The sequence below is a fragment of the Euleptes europaea genome, chromosome 3 (assembly GCF_029931775.1).
Source record: "Euleptes europaea isolate rEulEur1 chromosome 3, rEulEur1.hap1, whole genome shotgun sequence".
NCBI classification, from domain to species: Eukaryota; Metazoa; Chordata; class Lepidosauria; order Squamata; family Sphaerodactylidae; genus Euleptes; species Euleptes europaea.
The window spans coordinates 1816372-1834666 of record NC_079314.1 but is presented as its reverse complement, the minus strand read 5'-3'; the positions used below and the strand labels follow the sequence as shown (position 1 = coordinate 1834666).

At 50.3% G+C, this 18295-nt stretch overlaps 1 protein-coding gene across 2 annotated transcripts in view; it reads right to left on the bottom strand.

Annotated features, from left to right (window-relative positions):
• The window catches only part of MEGF8 (multiple EGF like domains 8), a 66201-nt gene that overhangs the window by 28686 nt on the left and 19220 nt on the right, over window positions 1-18295 (bottom strand). For both annotated transcript variants that reach the window (XM_056846019.1, XM_056846020.1), the window contains exons 14-23: window positions 16600-16791; window positions 15520-15720; window positions 12532-12771; window positions 10537-10655; window positions 8752-8883; window positions 7693-7806; window positions 6714-6962; window positions 2332-2531; window positions 2007-2217; window positions 404-623 (exon numbers count right to left, since the gene is read on the bottom strand). In XM_056846019.1, the coding sequence (XP_056701997.1) occupies window positions 404-623; window positions 2007-2217; window positions 2332-2531; window positions 6714-6962; window positions 7693-7806; window positions 8752-8883; window positions 10537-10655; window positions 12532-12771; window positions 15520-15720; window positions 16600-16791 (1878 nt within the window). The remainder of the gene's footprint in view (window positions 1-403; window positions 624-2006; window positions 2218-2331; window positions 2532-6713; window positions 6963-7692; window positions 7807-8751; window positions 8884-10536; window positions 10656-12531; window positions 12772-15519; window positions 15721-16599; window positions 16792-18295) is intronic.

Genomic DNA, 18295 nt, shown 5'->3' with positions numbered 1-18295 from the left:
GCCGGATCCTTGAGAGCTCTTACCTGGCCCGCAAGTCAACCAAGGTCGCCCCCCCACCCCCAATCTTGGCTGGTGAGGCACTGCCTGGCTCATCCAAGCGACATTTACGTCATATCAATCCCTTGTAACAAATGAGTTCAACACCCCCGTTCTAGGCTATTCTCCATAACAACAGGGACTAGAAACAATTCTTTTAAAAACAAATGTCCAAATGTCACACCGGAGTGGAGAGTCAGTGCACATTTAAACCTTACTCATCCCTCATGACCCCCTCTTCCTGCTTATTTCAACGTTACCAATTCATGCCAAACTTTCACTTTCCAGTGGTATCATGACCCACCCACCCCAAAACCACCCCCTTGGCCTCCCAGCATCTCCCCCATGCCCTCTTCCCTGTACTCACCATACAGAGGGTGTCAGGCTGGATTGTGAGGGTGATGGTTGGGCAGGCTTGCTCCGGACGACAGGGCAGCATGCCTTCGCTGGCCGACAACACCCAGACGCAGTAGGAAAGCCCACCCGGCAGGGGCCCCCCAGCCCGCTGAGAGCTCAGCGAAGACGAAGAAGAGAGGTTGGTGAGCAGGGTGCGCCCCAGGCACTCCTGGTAGCAAAGGCCCTGGTTTCTGCAGGAGCAAAATCCACAGGAAGCCACATGAGGTAATGGTGCAGATGTGGCCCTTGAGTCTTTCCCAGGCACAACTGGAATCCTGCGCAAAGCAAACCTGGAATATGCACTAAGAAAAGCTCAGTCCTACAACCTGTATGAAATTCACACAAGTGTGAACATTTCCTGCATTGTGCAATTTATTGTGCTTGCAAGCAGCTAAGAATGATGCTGAAGCCACAGCCCCCAAAAAACATCGTTTTCATGGCTTCTAAAGGCATACTCCCACATCTGTTCAAGCACTGGTTGGTTTTTTGTTTTTTTTTGCCAGCATGCTGTTAATGTCATCATATTCTGGGCTTCCACGATAACAGCCGCCACCACCAATGAAGAACAGGAAGGTGAGATGGTCTAATTACCTGGGACCAGCAATCCTAACCATGACACTGGTGGGGGAGAGAACTCAACTTGGGGATACCATTTTCAGCAGCAGCAGCAGCACCACTCTCACCAGTGTGCTCTTAATGTCATCATATTTTGGGCTTCCATGCCTACATCAGCAGCAGCCAATGAGGGAGGGGAAGTCCACATGATGACATCATGACAAGCGATGCTAAACAGGACACTGGAGAGGGAAAAGAATTCGACTCAGGGATGCCATTTTAAGGAGCAGCCCAGCGTCAAGGACAGCGCACCCCTCTCGCCTCCACAGAGGCAAATTATCATACAACGAGGGACAGAGTTAAGACACACAACAGTTTCTAAAGGGTCCCTTCCCCTTCAGGAAGAGCTGTGGATATCCCCCCCAAAGAGATAGGGCCTGGGGAAGATTGAGGAATTTGTAGGATTTGGGGAAGGCACCCCAAGGCACTTGGGGGGGGGGGAACTGTCAGTGGTTTGCAAGGAGCAACAAAGGAACTGCCCGATTGACCAAATCAACAATAACCACCCAAAGGATTCTGCGAGCTCACAAGAAAGGCATAGGAGGCAATTCTAAGAGTTTGTCGCTGGCATCTGCTCTGAATATGGACGTTGCTTTATGCTCACAAGCCTGAACGCTGTCGACAGACCTGTGTGTTCATTTAGAAATCAGGGATGTCCCTGACATCCCAACAGACGTCAGAGCTACAGGAAGACTCACACATGAACACCTGTGAAGCCACCTTAGACTGACTCAGACCCTCCGCCCATCACAGTAAGTGTGTCTGCTCAGACTGGCAGCCGCTTTCCAGGGTCTCAGGCTGAGGTCTTTCACATCACCTACTGCCAGATTCTTTAATTGGAGATGTTGGGAATTGAACCTGGGACTTTCTGCATGCCAAGCAGAGGCTCTGCCACTGAGCCACGCCATACAGGAATCCAGGGCTGCGTCAAGCTGGAGAGAGCAGCCAGTTTCTCTCACCTGGGATCCCCGTAGTAGCCAGGGGAGCAGCGCTCACAGTGCAGACCCTCAGTGGGAGGGGCGCAATAACAGGCCCCCGTGGTTCCGTGGCAAAAGCCCATCTCCTCCAGGCCATGCCCATTGCAGGCACACTCCCGGCAGCCGCCCTGGTGTGTCGCATTCCCATAGCTGCCCGGCCGACAAAGGTGGCAGCGTTCACCATGCGTCCAGTCTGTGCGCAGAGGAGGACATAAAAAGTGTAAGACACGGGCATGGGGGGGAGGGGGAAGGAAGAGGAGAGGCAGTGCAACAGGCCAGGATCCAGAGGTGGGGAAAGGCGACTCACTCTGGCACTCATCGCAAACGCCGGGCCCCTGGGCAGCACAGCTGCTGTGGAAGTGGCACCCGCAGTCCACGCTGCACTGCACCCCGACGGAGCTTCCGTTGGGGGCCCCCAGACCCGGCTCGGAGGTCCAGCCCAGGTTGCACACGCAGGTGAAGTTGGGGGCCCCGCTGCATTCCCCGTGGGCACATTCGTCGTAGCAGCTGCCGGGGAGCAGGGGGAGAGACACAGCGGTAAGCGAGAGACGGCCCTGTGCAGGCCGGCCCCTTTCCGGAACAGCTCTGCACGGCCCCACCGCACCCCACCTACTTCCTGGGTGGAGGAGCCACTCAAAAAAAGAAAGCCAAAGCTGTCCGGTGGCAGTTGATTTAGCTGATTTCAAATTTATTAATATGGTCAACTGACGAATCACGTGCCAACACATCAAAATTTCCAGACTCGATAGTTTTGCACCACAGAATCACAGACTGCCCGTACATATAAAGCTGTAAGGTCAATAAAAGCAACCCCTGGTTAAAATTATCACATTAAAATTGATAACATTCTAAAATATTCTAACAATCATTCTCTAATAAAGCTCTTCGTGTTTTAATAGCAACAGTGCAGAATTTGGCAGTTTCGAGCGTAAGCTGAGGGTCTTCTCCTAATAGGAGCTTCTTTGCCAAAAGCTCAACTGGCTCATCAGTGAATTTACCAAGTAAGGGGGAAATAAGCTTTGATCTAACTTCGTGGTAGAATGGGCAACGTATCAGTGCATGTTCGATGGTTTCAATGTCCCCTGTTCCACAAGGACATAACCTCTCCGATCTAGGGATCTTCTTATATTTCCCTTCTAAAACAGCCGATGGTAGGGCCTGGCATCTGGCAAGGGTAAAGGTCTTCCTATAATTAATAGACTCAAGATGATAAAAGTAAGCTGCAGGTGAGATCAAGTATCTAGATTTATCAGGTAGCAGGAAAAATGGGGATTTTCTAAGGTCTGTCTGGCGTTCAATGTCTTCCACTCTTTGCTTCAAGAAACTTGATGCTCGGTCTATGCCCATGGCTAACAGGGTAGGTGGAGAAAGGCCCAGGCAGGCCATTTTATTAAGGACCGTCTTTAGCCATGTTGACTGGAACTTATCCTGTAGAAGCAGGGGTAGTAGTCCTTGAGGGTTAATATTTAATTTGAGCCAAAGGATAATGGAAGCAGTACAGACCCTTGCCTCCACCCTCACCAGTCCTGCCTTGTCTAGCAGTAGCATTTGATACACAATGAGGTAAATCGCGTTGAGCTTTTCTAGAACCAGAGGCTTGTAAGACTACTCCTAAGTATTTAAACTTGAGTACCTGGTCTATTTTGTGGCCATTAATGGTCCATGTTTATACTTTAGGGCACTCACCAAAGGCTCACTTTTGTCTTTGAGTAATTAATATCTAGTTGTTCAACAGAACAATATTGCAATAGCCTCTGTATGGCTCTTTTAAGGCCCTCCAGGGTCCAGGATAGCAGGACCGTGTCATCAGCATAGAGTAAGACAGAGATATTGCAATGGGCTAGCTTTGGTGGGTGTAAAGCGGGGTCTTTTACGTTGCTATGTTGTTGCTGTAGTAATTAAACAGCTTAGGAGCCAGAATGCAGCCCTGCTTCACTCCTTTGTAGGTATTTACAACTCTTGAAAGATGCCCTTGTCTGCTGCATCTGACCTGAAGGGTGGTGTTATCATACAGAGTACGAATCAAGTATAGAAGCCTTCGATCTATAGAAGAGGATTTAGCTGATTTAAGTTGATTAAGTTGAGCTAAAAAGGCTGGCAACAAATCAACAAGCCGGTTGATTTAACTAAAATGTACATTTTTTTAATAAAAAGGCTTGCCTACAGTCAATGGCGCTGGCAGGATCTGAGCGAAAGAAACCCCCTTCTAACATGGCCAGCCCCACAGAGGTGGCTGGGGCCATTTTAACATCTCCAATTCCACCCCTATTCCCGCCTCCAGCAGTCGGGCCAGACAGCTGGATCCTCTGAGGAACAGCTGCTCCAGCCAGCTACAAGACACCATTAGGCCTCGTTCCGCTCAGGTAAATCTCTTTCTCCTCTGTTCTTGGTAAGTGGGAAAGAGGCGTGAGAGGTGAACAAGATACAGTAAACCAGTTTCTTTAGGAAGAAACTATCATGAAAGGGGGGGGGAACCCCACTAAAATATTCAAACTTGTATGAACATTATGGGAGGGAAGGTGGCATGGTATAGCCCAATCTCATCAGATCTCAGAAGCTAAGCAGGGTCAGTATTTGGAAGGGAAGCCACCAAGGAAGACTCTGTAGAGGAAGGCAATGGCAAACCACCTCTGCTTGTCCCTTGCCGGCCATAAGTCGGCTGCAACGTGGTGGCATTTACACACAGATATGAATGTTATATTTGTTTAGCAACCTGAGCAGGGGAGGGATCAATTTAGGATTTCATACACACAATTCTCTACTTAATCATGTTGTCTAATTGTCACAGGTCTCATAACAAATTCTAAGCCAGGGGTCCACAAACTACGGCCCGCGGGCCGGATCCAGCCCCAGGAGGGCTTTTGTCAGGTCCGGGGACCGAGAAAGCCAGTCCCCCCTTGCCCCCCTCCCCAGAGCCTTTCTGGGCTTCCTGGCCGCGTGCGCCCAGCCAGAAGCCTCCCTCCCGCCCCAGTCGCCCCCTTCCCTGCTCCCTCTCCAGCCCCAAACCCCCTTTCCTGGGCACACGAGGCGTTTTGCCGCCTCCGCCCCCTTCCCCCTCTCCCTCCCAGGCCCCAAACCCCCTTTCCTGGGCGTACGAGGCGTCTTGCCGCCTCACGCGCCGGCCGGTTGCCCCTTCCCCCTCTCCCTCCCACCCTCCCCGGCCCAAAACCCCCTTCCCTGGGCGCACGAGGCGTCTTGCAGCCTCGGGCACCGCCCAGTCACCCCCTTCGCCCTCTCCCTCCCCGGCCCAAAACCCCCTTTTCTGGGCCCGGTCGCACCCTTCTCTTCCGCAGCACGCCCCACCGGGAGACTTCTCCCATTGCCTAGCTTTGTGGCCTGGCCTCCTCGAGCTCCATGCAGCTACGCCTGGTCCTTCGGGCCCTCCACGATGCAGCCCAACGTGGCCCTGGTGTTCCTGTTTTGGCCACAGTTGGGCAGCGTTCTCACGGCTCGGGGTCCTCTCTCCTCCCAGGGGTATCCTTGTGGCCTGCAGGTAATTGTAGGGGCCCCTGGGGGGGGGGGGCTGGGCATATCTCCAAGGAGAAGAAAAAAAAGACTTGTGGCCATTTATGCACGGGAGGTTTTGCCTTGGATTTGCAGCTCTCCAGATGCACATTTTCCCCACCCAAATTCTCAAAACTCAAAAGTAAGCTCCCCCCACCCCCGGGCAGAGTTTGGAGAATTCGGATGGGGAAAATGTGCATCTGGAGAGCGGTAAATCCAAGGCAAAACCTCCCGTGCATAAATGGCCTTGGTTTTTACATGCTGACTTTCTCTACCACTAAAGGGAGACTCAAATTGCCTTACAATCCCCTTCCCATACCCTCCCACAACAGACGCCCTGTTAGGCAGGTGGGGCTGAGAGAGCTCTAACAGAGCTGTAACTTGCCCAAGGTCAGCCAGCTGGCTTCGTGTGTAGGGGTGGGGAAACCAACCAAATTCACCAGATTAGCCTCCACTTCCCACATGGAGGAGTGGGGAATCAAACCCGGTTCTCTAGATCAGAGTCCCCGCTCCAAACCGCCACTCTTAACCACTACATTTGTAAGGCGCAGGCACTTGCCGCAGACTCCAGCCTCTTTATTCCCCATGAACTTGCCTCTGTGCGTGTGTGCGTAAAGCACAAGGGAGGCAGCAGTGAGGCCGCATCTGCCGAGGGAAGGCCGAGCCCCAGCCGCAGAGCGAAGGGGGAAGGTCCGGGCTTGGGAGGAGGATGCTTTTCAGGAGAGCCCCCTCGCACCGCCTCCTCCTCCCCCACACACGAGGGGAATTTGTTCATATTTTTTTCAAACTATAGTCTGGCCCCCAACAGTGTTTGAGGGACAGTGAACTGGCCCCCTGTTTAAAAAGTTTGAGGACCCCTGTTCTAAGCTGTTGACTGTAAATGGTCCATATATAATGACTATAAAAATAAGCCCACTTGTATCTGATGAATGGAGCTTTGATTCTCAAAAGCTTATAGCCTGGAAATCTTGCTGGTCTTTAAGTTACCCTGGACTCAAATCGTGCTCTTCTACTGCAGACCAACACGGCTACCCTCGGAAACTGTCCTGGTTTGGTGTTAGTTACTCAAGAATGTGAGCCTCCTCAGGCAGGACAGTTAGCTATTGGGAAGCTGATTTCCCTCAGCAGCAAAATGCTTATTATGCCTTACGCTAGCAGCAGCAAACTCGGCATTCCCCTACTCACGTCTGGTTGCAGTAGGCCACGCCGTCGCCCGCGTAACCTCTGTTACAGTGACACTCAAAAGATTCCAGCGTGTTCTTGCAGCTGGCATAAGGATGGCAGTTGGCCAGGCCCAAACGGCACTCATCCACGTCTGGGCACTGCCCGTAGGACCACTGGGCAGGATGGGTGGGAGGCAGGCCGTGAGAGTCCCAGAGCGCCACCGAGCAGTTCAGGAAGGACTTCAGGCCTGAGAAATCCCCTGGGAGGCACCTGTGGAGGGAGATGGGGGGGCTGACTCTCCTCGCAAGACAATCAAGGTTGCCAGCTACTCTAGGAAAGGCTTATGGGCCTATAAAACTTATCTGTTGATATACTTCATTTATACCCCACCTTTCTCCCCAGTGGGGACCCAAAATGGCTCACATTGTTCTCCTCTCCTCCATTTTATCCACATAAAAAGCATGTGAGGACGGTTAAGCAGAGAGTGTGTGATCACCCTAAGGCCAACCAGCAAGCTTCCATGGCAGAGTGGGGTCTACCACATCCCAGTCTAGGACTCTAACCACTACACCACACTAATCTGGCACTGAAGGGAGAAATTGAATAGGTGAAGCTCCACTGATGGGAAAAGCTATACTTGTTGAATTTCTCTACAAACTTAAAAAACAAACCCAAAAAACAATAACCAAGGGACCTGTTTTAGCAAAGGAGTTGGCAGCTCTTTCAGCACAGCTAACTCAGAAGCCTGACATCTTTCTTTTCAAAAGAGATGGCAGAGCCGTGAGGACTAGTAACCTGATTCAGAAACAATTAGTTTTAAAAATGAAACCTGAGAACCACAGTTTTGTGCATGCAGAATCATAGACGAATATCCCCAACACATGTAATACCCCTATCGCTGCCCAGCCCCCCCACAAAGTCAGTCAAATTTCTCAGAAACTCTGGCTAGACTGCAGTTGGAGCAGGCAAGAACCGCCGTTGCTTCTGATGATGGCCTCACCTGCCTATAGTTGGGTTGTCCGAGTTTCCACACCAACCACATTCGAAGTTCTGCAGACATTCCCGGCAGGTATTGAAGCGGGTGCAGTCGAGACACTGAGGCACAGAATGAACGCTAAGGCAAGAGAAGAAGAGTTGGTTTTTATACCCTGCTTTTCTCTACCTTTTTAGTAATCTAAAAGCAGCTTACAATGTCCTTCCCTTCCCCTCCCCACAACAGATACCCTGTGAAGTAGGTGGGGCTGAGAGTGTTCGGAGAGAACTGTGACTGGCCCAAGGTCACTCAGGTAGCTTCATGTGGAGGGGTGGGGAATCTCATCTGAAGGAGAATTTAATCTCATATGGAAGAGTGAGGAATCAAACCCTAGTTTGGAGCAGCTTTATTAAAACCCGGTTCTCCACCGCTCTTAACCACTACACCATGGAGAGGGAGGGAGAAGGGGGAGAGAGAGGTCAGCTGCACAGAATATCACACAAGGTTATGACACTTTCAATCAACAAATCCAAGGCTCCTGTCTTGGCTCTTTGCTTTCTCAGAATGGAGGGGCCAGAAGCCCAATGCCTCATGGGACATCCCATTGCACGACTCTCTTCCCCTCCCAGTACTCCAACCCAGGAAGGAACGAGAAGGGGGTGGCTGGAAAAGACCCTCCCCATCCTGATGGGTGGTGGCACCATTCAAAGGTACAAAAAAGAGCAAAAAGAGAGGCAGCTGCTTTGGTGTCCTGAGAGGAAGAAGGGCCCGACATGGCAGTCCTGCTATTTCAATCAAGCAAAATGATGCCCCCCTTTGCAAAAATGTCTGAGCTTCCAACCCTTCATCCTGCGTGACTGCTGCCTGCTCCCCCGCTTGAGTTCACTCCTGCGACATTCCTATCTTGCCTCAGCTGGGAGCATTCTCCTGTGTGCCTGCCACCGCGCTGCAGTGGAGTTCCCCTGAGCATGTGTAAACCGCCCCTTCCACTTCCCGCCGAACAGCAGCCAGAGATCCCGGGATGGGAGGAGGTGGCTGTTGCTCCCCTCCATAAGCTGCCGCTCGTTCCTTGCCCCCCCAACATACCTGTCGTACCAGCCGCGGCAGTCCCCGTAGGGGTACTTGGCCAGGTAGGCAGCAAAGAAGAAGCAGTTGCGTGTGGACTGGCACCAGGCGCATTGGCTGGAGTTGGAGAGGCACTCAGAGCAGGTGGTACGCCTGGAAGAAGGGGGTGGGAAGGGAGGAAGAGAGAGAGACTGTATAACCAGCTCTCGACACCATGGAACTTCTACCTTTCCCAGACCCACTGAGCTGCAAAAAAGGTCACATGACAGGAAGGGGAGGAGCCAGAGTTATGACATCACCCGCATCAAATAACTTGGACAGCAGACCAAGATGGGCAGGGTCAGGCCAAGCTGGTTGTACGGGAAGGGTGTCAAAGGGTGGAACGGGCCAAGGGTCAGAGACAGGTGACCTTGTCTCCGTGTCAGCAAAGAGAAACCGGAAAGTGGGCCCTCCTCTCTGCGAATGCATAGGGCAGCTCAAGAGAGGCTCATGACCCGCCCAAATCAGCGGGCTGAAAACCACTGCTCTACACACCCTGCTGCTCCTCCTGGGCCCCCTCCCCCTTTCCCACCATGCCTTATGGAGCCTCGTCCATTTATCAGCTAAAGTATCAGCGGCCCCGGAGACAACCCCCTCAGCCCTCAAAGGCTCATCGTCTGTGCAGCCCTCGCTGCCGATTAAAAGGATGATGAGCCAGCATTCGTAGAAGGAAACTGGCTTCTTTGCCGCCCGTAAAAAACGGGGAAGGAGGGGAACACCGGAGGAGTTTGCCAGTTTCTCATCTACACCTTGCCCTGAGGCAAATAAGAGCAGAGAAGAAGATCTCAAATCTCCCAATTGCTCTATGGCTAGAGAACGGTGGGGCCTCTCCCCCTAGAAGTGATGGCACCCCAGTAATTTAAATAGTCCTGTTAGTGGGAGGAGCAACCCTCACCAGGATACTCTCTTCCACCAATAGGGAAACCTTCATTTCCTCCTGATTGGCAAAGGACAGGGTGGTAAGAAATCATGTGAGCACCTTCATAAACTTCCTGTGCCACAGTCAGCCATTGGAGGGCTCACCAGATCCTTCCAACCCACTCAACCTGATTGGTCCCTGTTGCCTCCTGCTCCAGTGAGAATAAAATCCTCCCAACTACTTAGGTTTCCCAACTCTGCCTAAGTAAATGCTAGAATATTCTGAGGGCGGTGCCTGTGGAGGGTGGAGTTTGGGGGAGGATGTGGTGTCACTTGCAGGAGACACTCTAGGAATCCCCCCAATCTTGGTGGTAAAGACCATAGAGACTAGGAGAAATTCCTAGGATGTCACTGCAGAGGTCATGTTTTTCTCCCCTCAGTTTCTCAACGGTGGGAGATTAAGGCTGGGGAATTGCCTACTGTTTGTGTGTTAAGTGCCGTCAAGTCGCGTCTGACTTACAGTGACCCAATGTAAGCACTATCTGAGACACAGGCCTGACACCCAATGAATTATTGACCTGCAAAACGTGCTATCCTTAATAGCCTTGCTCAGGTCTTGCAAACTTAGGGCCGTGGCTTCCTTGTTGGGTCTTCCTCTTTTCCTGCTGCCTTCAACTTTTCCTAGCATTACTGTCTTTTCCCCACTAGGCCCAGGCAACTGGGAAGCCAAGAGCCACTGGCTGCTACCTGATCCCATGTGTGCATCTACTGTGGCCGGCATCCAACCCATTTTGTGACCTTGACACTCATGCCAACTCTTGACCTCCGACTCATGCCCCTTTCCCTTGCAGCCTGCTTGCTGACACCAGTAGCAACCCAACACCACCACCACTCTTCCAGGACACTCACTGATTGCACAGTTTGGGGCACTCCTGCGGAGAGCGAATTGCGCTGGCTAGCCGTCCTCGGCGACTGCAAAGGAAGTCCCCCTTCTTGCTGCTATTAACTTGCCATTCACAGAATGGATCCTGGGGCAGAGGAAAAGGCAAGCACGTGAGGAGACCATGACAGCCACAGCTGACACACATGCAAAAAAAGCACGTCACTAGTAGCAGGTCTCAATCCTAGAGAGTTGAATGAAAAGATAGCCTGGTTTGCTGTGGGGGCCATGACTCCTGCAACAAACCAAACTCTCTTCTCACGCAGCTCTCTAGGATCGGTATCTGCTACGTGCAACATGCAACTCTCTAGGATTGGTATCTGCTACTAGAGACATAGGATTGGTATCAGCTATTAGCGGTGTGCTTTTTTTGGCATGTGTGCTTGTCATGGCTGATGTGAGGCACGCTCTCATTCTGCATAGCAAATGGTCATTCTCAGCAAAGTAACACACTTCTCTCTTTGGGTGGGGATGAAAACATAGAGTGAAGTAGGCAAGACTAAGATCTAAAGACACTTTAAGGTAAAACTTTCAGCCCCTGAATCAGAGACTTGCCCCATACTAGGAACTCACTCTCGGGCTGCAACATTTCAGCAGAGAGGGGACAGCATGTTAGAAGCCTCCTCCCTATAAAGAAGTTCCTGTACCTGGAAAGCGAACGAGGTAGGGTTTTAGTCAAGCCTCCCCTGACATGCTAACTTTCCAAGAGCAGCCAGTTGAAGGAAGTGTGAAAGCCTTGTTTGACGCAGCCCCCAACCTGAAGTGGTCTAATCCAGGAAAGACTATCATACACCAAGCCTGAGTTTCCGAACCAGCTCTTACACCATTAAGATAACACGTAAAGGGTATATCACATCTGGTTCTGCATCCTTGTGATGAGGCACAAAAGAGACCCAGTCTCTAAACCAACACCCTATCCTCTCATCTTTATTTACTTCCTTCTTACCTAGCCTTTGTCTCCAGAGGAGACTCAAAGCACCTTACCTCATTCTCCTCTCCTTCGTTTTATCCTCACAAAAACCCTGTGAGGTAGGTTAGCAAAAGAGTGGTGTGACTAGCCCAAGGTCACCTAGTGAGCTTCCAAGGAAGAGTAGGGATTCGAGCCATGGTCCCTAGCCTGACGCTCTAACCAGCACATCACACTGTCTCTCAATCATCTTTTTCATTATCCCTTCCTTCTAGATCAGGGATGTCGAAAAAATTTGTTACAAGGGCCAGATATAACATAAACGTCACTTGGTCGGGGCAGGCCATGTCTACCATAAAATTTAATGCCAGATACCGGAGATATAAACTTTGTAGATGACAAAGGCAAAGCCAATGAATGATACTATTTTTTACTTTATATTTTACTTAAAATACAAACATGCTTAAAACAATAACACTCTCACAGTATTTCCTTTTAACTGTCTTTAATCACTGACACCTCAAGTCTGGGGCGGGTGGGGGGGCTGCCTTGGTTGGCAAGCCTACAGCAGGCTTGCCAGCCCAGACTGGGAACAGGGGGAGGCCCTGCCTCGGTTGGTTTCCGGGACAAATAAGAGCCCTCAAGGGGCTGGATCCGGCTCCCGGGCATTATATTTGACACTGTGTTCTAGATGAGGGGTGTTGAACTCAACTGTCACAAGGGCCGGATGTGACATAAATGTCACCTGGTCGGGCTGGGCCGTACCTCGCCATCCCAGATTGAGAGTGGGGGGGCTGCCACCTCGGTTGGCTCGCAGGCCGGATAAGAGCTCTCAAGGGGCCGGATCTGGCCCACAGGCCTTATGTTTGACACCCCTGTTCTAGACTATGTGTCTACCTGATTGCCCAATTAAGTCAGGGATCCCAGATTGGCAAAATCCATGCTCCCCGCTTCATGCGCCAGGATCTGGCCAATAACTGCACCACAGGTGCCTTTCTCTGCCTGCAATGCAAGCTGTGGCCCGAAAACCCCCAGGAGAACACAACACAACCCTCACCTTGCTACAGGCATGGCAGTCGCGGTAGTCCTCGCACAGGATGCAGTTGCTCGGCACCAGGATGAGTTGCACAGCGTCAGCGCCGCAGGCCCTGGCGTCGTCGTTCTGGGCCAGGCGTCGGTGGCAGGTGGCGCTAAGTGGGCACCAGCCACACCCCTGGTCGGCCAGACAAGCCAGGCATGAACGGTAGGTGGCACACGTCTCCGAGCGGTAGGGCTCCAAGAAGAAGTAGGAAATCTCCTACGCAGTCAAAGCAGGAGAGAGGCAGAAAGAGAGAGAGGAAGAGGAAGGCTCTGGAATTAGGAGGTCCCGGAAGCAAACAAACACAATGCGCCCCGGAATCCTCCCCTCCTTGCCAAACCAGCCATAAAATTTTAACGAAGCTTATAATGGAAAGTCCTGCCCCACACTGCACTACACATTTCCACAGAGCCAGCTGAAAAGGACTTCTCCCAAATCTGATGGCCCAGAAAGAAACCAACGGATTGAATTTAAACCAAGAGAGTTTTCGCCTAAACATAAGGAAGTGGTTCATGACAGAGGGGTTCTTCAGTGGACTAGGGTTACCTTGGCAGGTGGCGGGCTCTCCTTTGCTGGAGGTTTTGAAGCAGAGGTTAGATGGCCATCTGTCAGCAAGGCTGATTCTGTGAACTTAGGCAGATCATGAGAGGGAGAGCCGGAAGGGTTGCGTCAGTGTTTGGCTCTCATGGCCCTTTCTTACATGCCCAGGGTAATGCTGATTGCCACTTTGGGGTCAGGAAGGAATTTTCCTCCAGGCTAGATTGGCCAGGGATCCTGGAGGGTTTTTGCCTTCCTTTGGGCATAGAGCAGGGGTCACTGGGGGAGTGGGGGGAGGGATGGTAGTTGTGAATTGCCTGCGTTATGTAGGGGGTTGGATTAGATGACCCTTGAGGTCCCTTCCCGCTCTATGTTTCTAAATCCAAGTGCCTTTTTGTCCAGCACTGGTCAACCTCTATAGTTTACAGACATTGAGGCAAATTTAGGCTTAGTGGGAGGGAAAGGGGAAAAAAACAAAAAGTCACTGAGAATTTCACCCCTCTCCTCTTCTTACAGGAAGTGCCTTCCAGTAATTCAGCAAAAATATGTGCTCAGGAGATTAAGAGAATTACTGGCGATGGCTGTGTTAATTTCTGGCCACAGCTTCCATTAGAGCTCTCTGTGTGCTAAATCCAATCAATTTATTATTTGCAAAAGGAAGAAGCTGAAACAGATGGGCATAATCTTGAGATTACCCGCTTCTAATGCTGCTCTCCGAATGAAAAGCCATCGCTCTAAGAAGAATCAGCTCTGGACACAACAAAATTAAAATCTACTATCATCTTGAAGACCAACATGACTTTTCAGGGTATAATCTTCCGCGGTGCAAAGCTCACTTCGTCAGATATAAATGAAATATATGTTGGTGGGAATGTACACGCACTAAAAAATACTGGCACTCCTGTTTAGATGCTATGAAGGCTGGTTTCGGAACTGATTTCTCTTTTTCAGCTGAAGCTCTTCTGCTAAATTATGTACCAACGGTTCCCCAAAATTTACATATTATTGTCTTACAACTCATTCCAACAGCCAGAATCATCTTTGTGAGGAACTGGAAGTAAAAATCAGTACTGAAAATTGAAGAACTGGTACAAAAAAAGTGTAGAGACTTACCAGCTGATTAAGTTGATGGCTTCAAGGAATAGAAAGGATTTACAACAGATTGAATTAATCTGATAACCAATAAAAACTTATGCATTTTGCCAAATACTGTCTTTATTTTATTCCAGCTTAATTTATGTGTGTTTGAAATATTTCTGCCATAATCTGGATGGCCCAGACTAGCCTGATCTTGTCAGATCTCAGAAGCGAAGCAGGGTTAGCCCTCGTTAGTTCTTGGATGGAGTCCACCAAGGAATACCAGAGTCATTATGCCGAGGAAGGCAACAGCATACCACCTCTGTTAGTCTCTTGCCTTGAAAACCCTACTGGGTTGCCATACGTCGGCTGCAACTTGAAAGCACTTCACACAGACATAAAGTATCTCTTAAATTTAAAAATCCCCCCTGAGAGAGAGAGAGAAAATGAAGAGCCAGCAGGGTGCAGTGTGGTTAAGAGCGGCGGACGCTAATCGATTCCCCACTCCTCCACATGAAGCCTGCTGGGTGACCTTGGGTCAGTCACAGTTCTCTCAGAACTCTCTCAGCTTACGTGGAGGCTGGCAATGGCAAACCAGCCCCGAACGTCTCTTGCCTTGAAAACTCTATGGGGTCACCATAAGTCAGCTGTGACTTGACAGCACTTGATGGGAGGCAGGGTTACCAGGAAGAGCCACTTGGTGCCAAGATGCACCAGTATAATGCAAAATGTATTCCGCTTGATTAGAGATGGGAGAGATGCATAGGTGGGAATGCTGAGTAGCACAGAGGCGGGAAATGCATACCTCCTAGCTGTAATCAAGTGGATTACGTTTTGGATCGTCCCTCTGCATCCTTAGCTCCAGCTGGCCCTTCTTGGCAACACCTCTCCCACCTTCTGACCTGGATAGAAGGGCAGAAGGACATTCATTCTCACTTGCATCTGACTAAGTGAGCTTTGTCTCACAAACACAGAGAAGTTGGAAAGTTTTATTGGCCTCTGGGGGCTACCAGACTCGAATTTTGTTCTGGCTACTACAGATTAACACAACTACTCACTGGAAACTATTGATGCATTTATTTAAAACATTTCATCAGCCACCTTTCTTCCTTACAGAGCTCAAGGCGGTTTACAATACAGATAAAGTACATAAAATAAACCACCTTCTGTGGATAGTCAGCCTTCATTAGATGGGCACATAGAAAGAGCAGCATCTTTTTCTTACAAACCTACTGCCGTGTCAGTTACTGCAACTGGTGCCTGACAGGCGGCTGAGGCTTTGGGTTCGGCGTCAGGAGTTGCTCAAGACTGGCCAAGTCCCAGCTGCCCACACAGGGAGGCAAAGATACTCACGCTACCGCCCGGCACTCCTGTGCGGTCCCAGGTGAGAGTCAGCTCGCTAGTCTGTCCGTTGCCAGAATTATTGAGGTGGCCTTCAACCAGCACGGCGTACTTATTGCCCCTCTCGGTGCTGGGAAAGAGGCGCTCGGCCCCAGGGCGCTGGAGCAGCCTTTTGTTGTTGTCTTGTTGCACTGCCCAGCGGCCCACTTCCTCCTGGAGTGGAAGACAGATGAGCTAGGCATGGCAGGCTTACGGCGGCATTACGCTAAGCAAGCAAAAGGACAGGCCGCCTATGGCGAGGCGAGAACCTCCTGCCGGCGATCGGGCGGGCAAACTTTTCAAAAATGTGATGGATTTCCTCTCGCCCTCACTTAGGTCACAAGTCACTGTCTGTGTGGCAGGCATGCTAGTCAATATTTTTAGGGACTACAGATTTTTAAATATTCCTTTAGTATTTAAAACATTAGCCACCTTTCCTCCTTATATGAATAAAATAGGAATAAAATGGAGTACATAAAAATACATAAAGCCAAAATTTAAAATCACAATTTAGAGCAGCTTTAATCAAACGGGGTCCTAAATAAAGCTGTCTTCAGTTGCCTCCTACAGATCGGAAGGCCAGGCGCACCTCCCTGGGGAGGCTGTTATGTAATCGTGGGGCCTTTTGCATGTGGGGTAGATTCAGCCCTCCCTCAAGTAGCCTTCCTCTAGCCTAAGGAGTCTTCCTCCAACTTCAGCAGCTCTTCCACCAATGAAAACAGCTGCTGCATTTGGAGGAAGGCACTGTAGACTAGAGGAAAGTTTCAAACGTGAGCTAAAAGGAAAGATGGGGCATACGTATTTTAACTAATAAATAAATAACTTTTGCTCAGTGGAGTGGGAGGATGGGGTAGGATCTACCCCAGGGAGATGTTGCAACCTCCCTAAAGTGCCTTTGAGCAGATGAGGGACCCCCTGAGACTTCCCTGCAGCCCCAAGCTATGCCACAGCTTTTCTTTCCCCCTTCATTGTTTTTAAGTCACATCAGTCTCCCGCAGTAGCAAGAACCCCAACCTGATCGCCAGGTGGAGTATGCTACCCCCCCCCCCTTACCATCTCCAATGTGCCAGGGCTCCGGGCAAGCTTGGCCACCACAAAGAGGCGCTGGATGCGCGCCCAGATGGAAATGTCCTCGGAGGGAGCTGGGCTGCTCACCAGCGGGTGGATGAACCCCTTGTAGACCAGAGAGACGTCCATCTCGGTGCTGGGGTTTAAAGTGATGGTGGTGCTGCGGACGATCGAGACCTAAGCAAGGATAGACTGTCAAACCCAGCTCTGCAGGAGTCGAGAGTGGGGCAGGAGAAAGGTCTGGGGGAGCAAAGCACAGGCACTGGACAGGCGAGAGAGACTTCTTATCGTTCAGGCAAGCGAGCGCAACCCGGAAACAGTGATGAGGGTCAGGGGTGTGTGTGAACCAACAACCTCTCGCCCAGATTTGAAATGCTGACAACAGCCCTTTCAGACTCCCAATGGGCTGGGTATGGTTCATTCAACAATAAGGTTGAGAGCTTTTCCTTGCCAAAACCTTATCTCATTTGCCTTTGGTTCTTCCCCAGGAAAGCTGCACTCACAACATGCGCAGCCCCTCTCATTATTAGTTTTATCAAACACAATTTATTTTTGAGACGATAGAGAAAACACTCTCAATTCATAACAAGCAAAAAACAATCATAGTAACTAGTAAAGGCCGTCAGTAGTGTGTCAAAAACCCTCTCCCCCCACTCTGGCTTCCTCCCTTCCGCTGTTGCTGGCTCAAAGGCTGAATTCTGCCCAGAGGTTTTTCCACACTTCTTATTTTCTCGTGTGCCCATACTGCATCGGGGGGGGGGTGTCTTTTCCACACGTGTTTTGCTCTGTCTAGTGGCTGCATTTATATTTCATTGATGTATCTCAGGCTTATTTACGAGCACTTTTAAAGCAGAGATACAGCGGTGAAATATCGAAGCGACCACTAGAGGGAGAAAAACACATGTAAAAAAGGAAAAAGCAACACAATGAGGGCACAGAATCGAGGAAATCATGTGCAGAAAAGTCTCAGCTCAGCAGTTAAAATCCCACTTGTCAAGCACAGTGGAACACGCACCCTAGGAGATTTGCGGGTCTCTTTGCCCCATGCTGCAGCTTTCTCTCTTGGGCACACATCCTGGCAAGCCAATGTGGTGTAGTCAGTGCCAGACTAGGATCTGGGAGAGCCGGGTGCAAATCCCCACTCTGCTGGATGATCTTGGGCCAATCCCTCTCTCTTTCTCTCAGCTGTATCTACCTTACAAGAGTGGTTGTTATTGTAAGGATAAAACAGATGAGGAGAGAATGATGTTGAAAGCTGCTTTCAATGGGTGTCCGTTGGGGAAGGAAGCAGGATATAAATAAAAACAAAATAAGGACTCTCTTGTGTGAGCAAATTCACATTCACTTTATTGATTTGTTGGAAGTCAGCATGGTGCAGTGGTTAGAGTGCCAGACTAGGATCTGGGAGACCCAGGTTCAAATCCCCACTCTGCCATGGAAGCTCGTTGGGTGACCTTGGGCCAGTCACACACACTCAGCCTAACCTACCTCACAGGGCTGTTGTGAGGATAAAATGAAGGAAGGGAGAACAATATATGTCCCGCTGGGTCCTCACAGGTGAGAAAAGCAGGGTATAAACAAAGTAAATGAAAAAAAAAAATTAAGCCCTGAGAGAAATGATTCGCATTAAGTCTAACGCTGGCCTTATTAAGACAGAGATGTTCCACCAGGCAAATGGCTG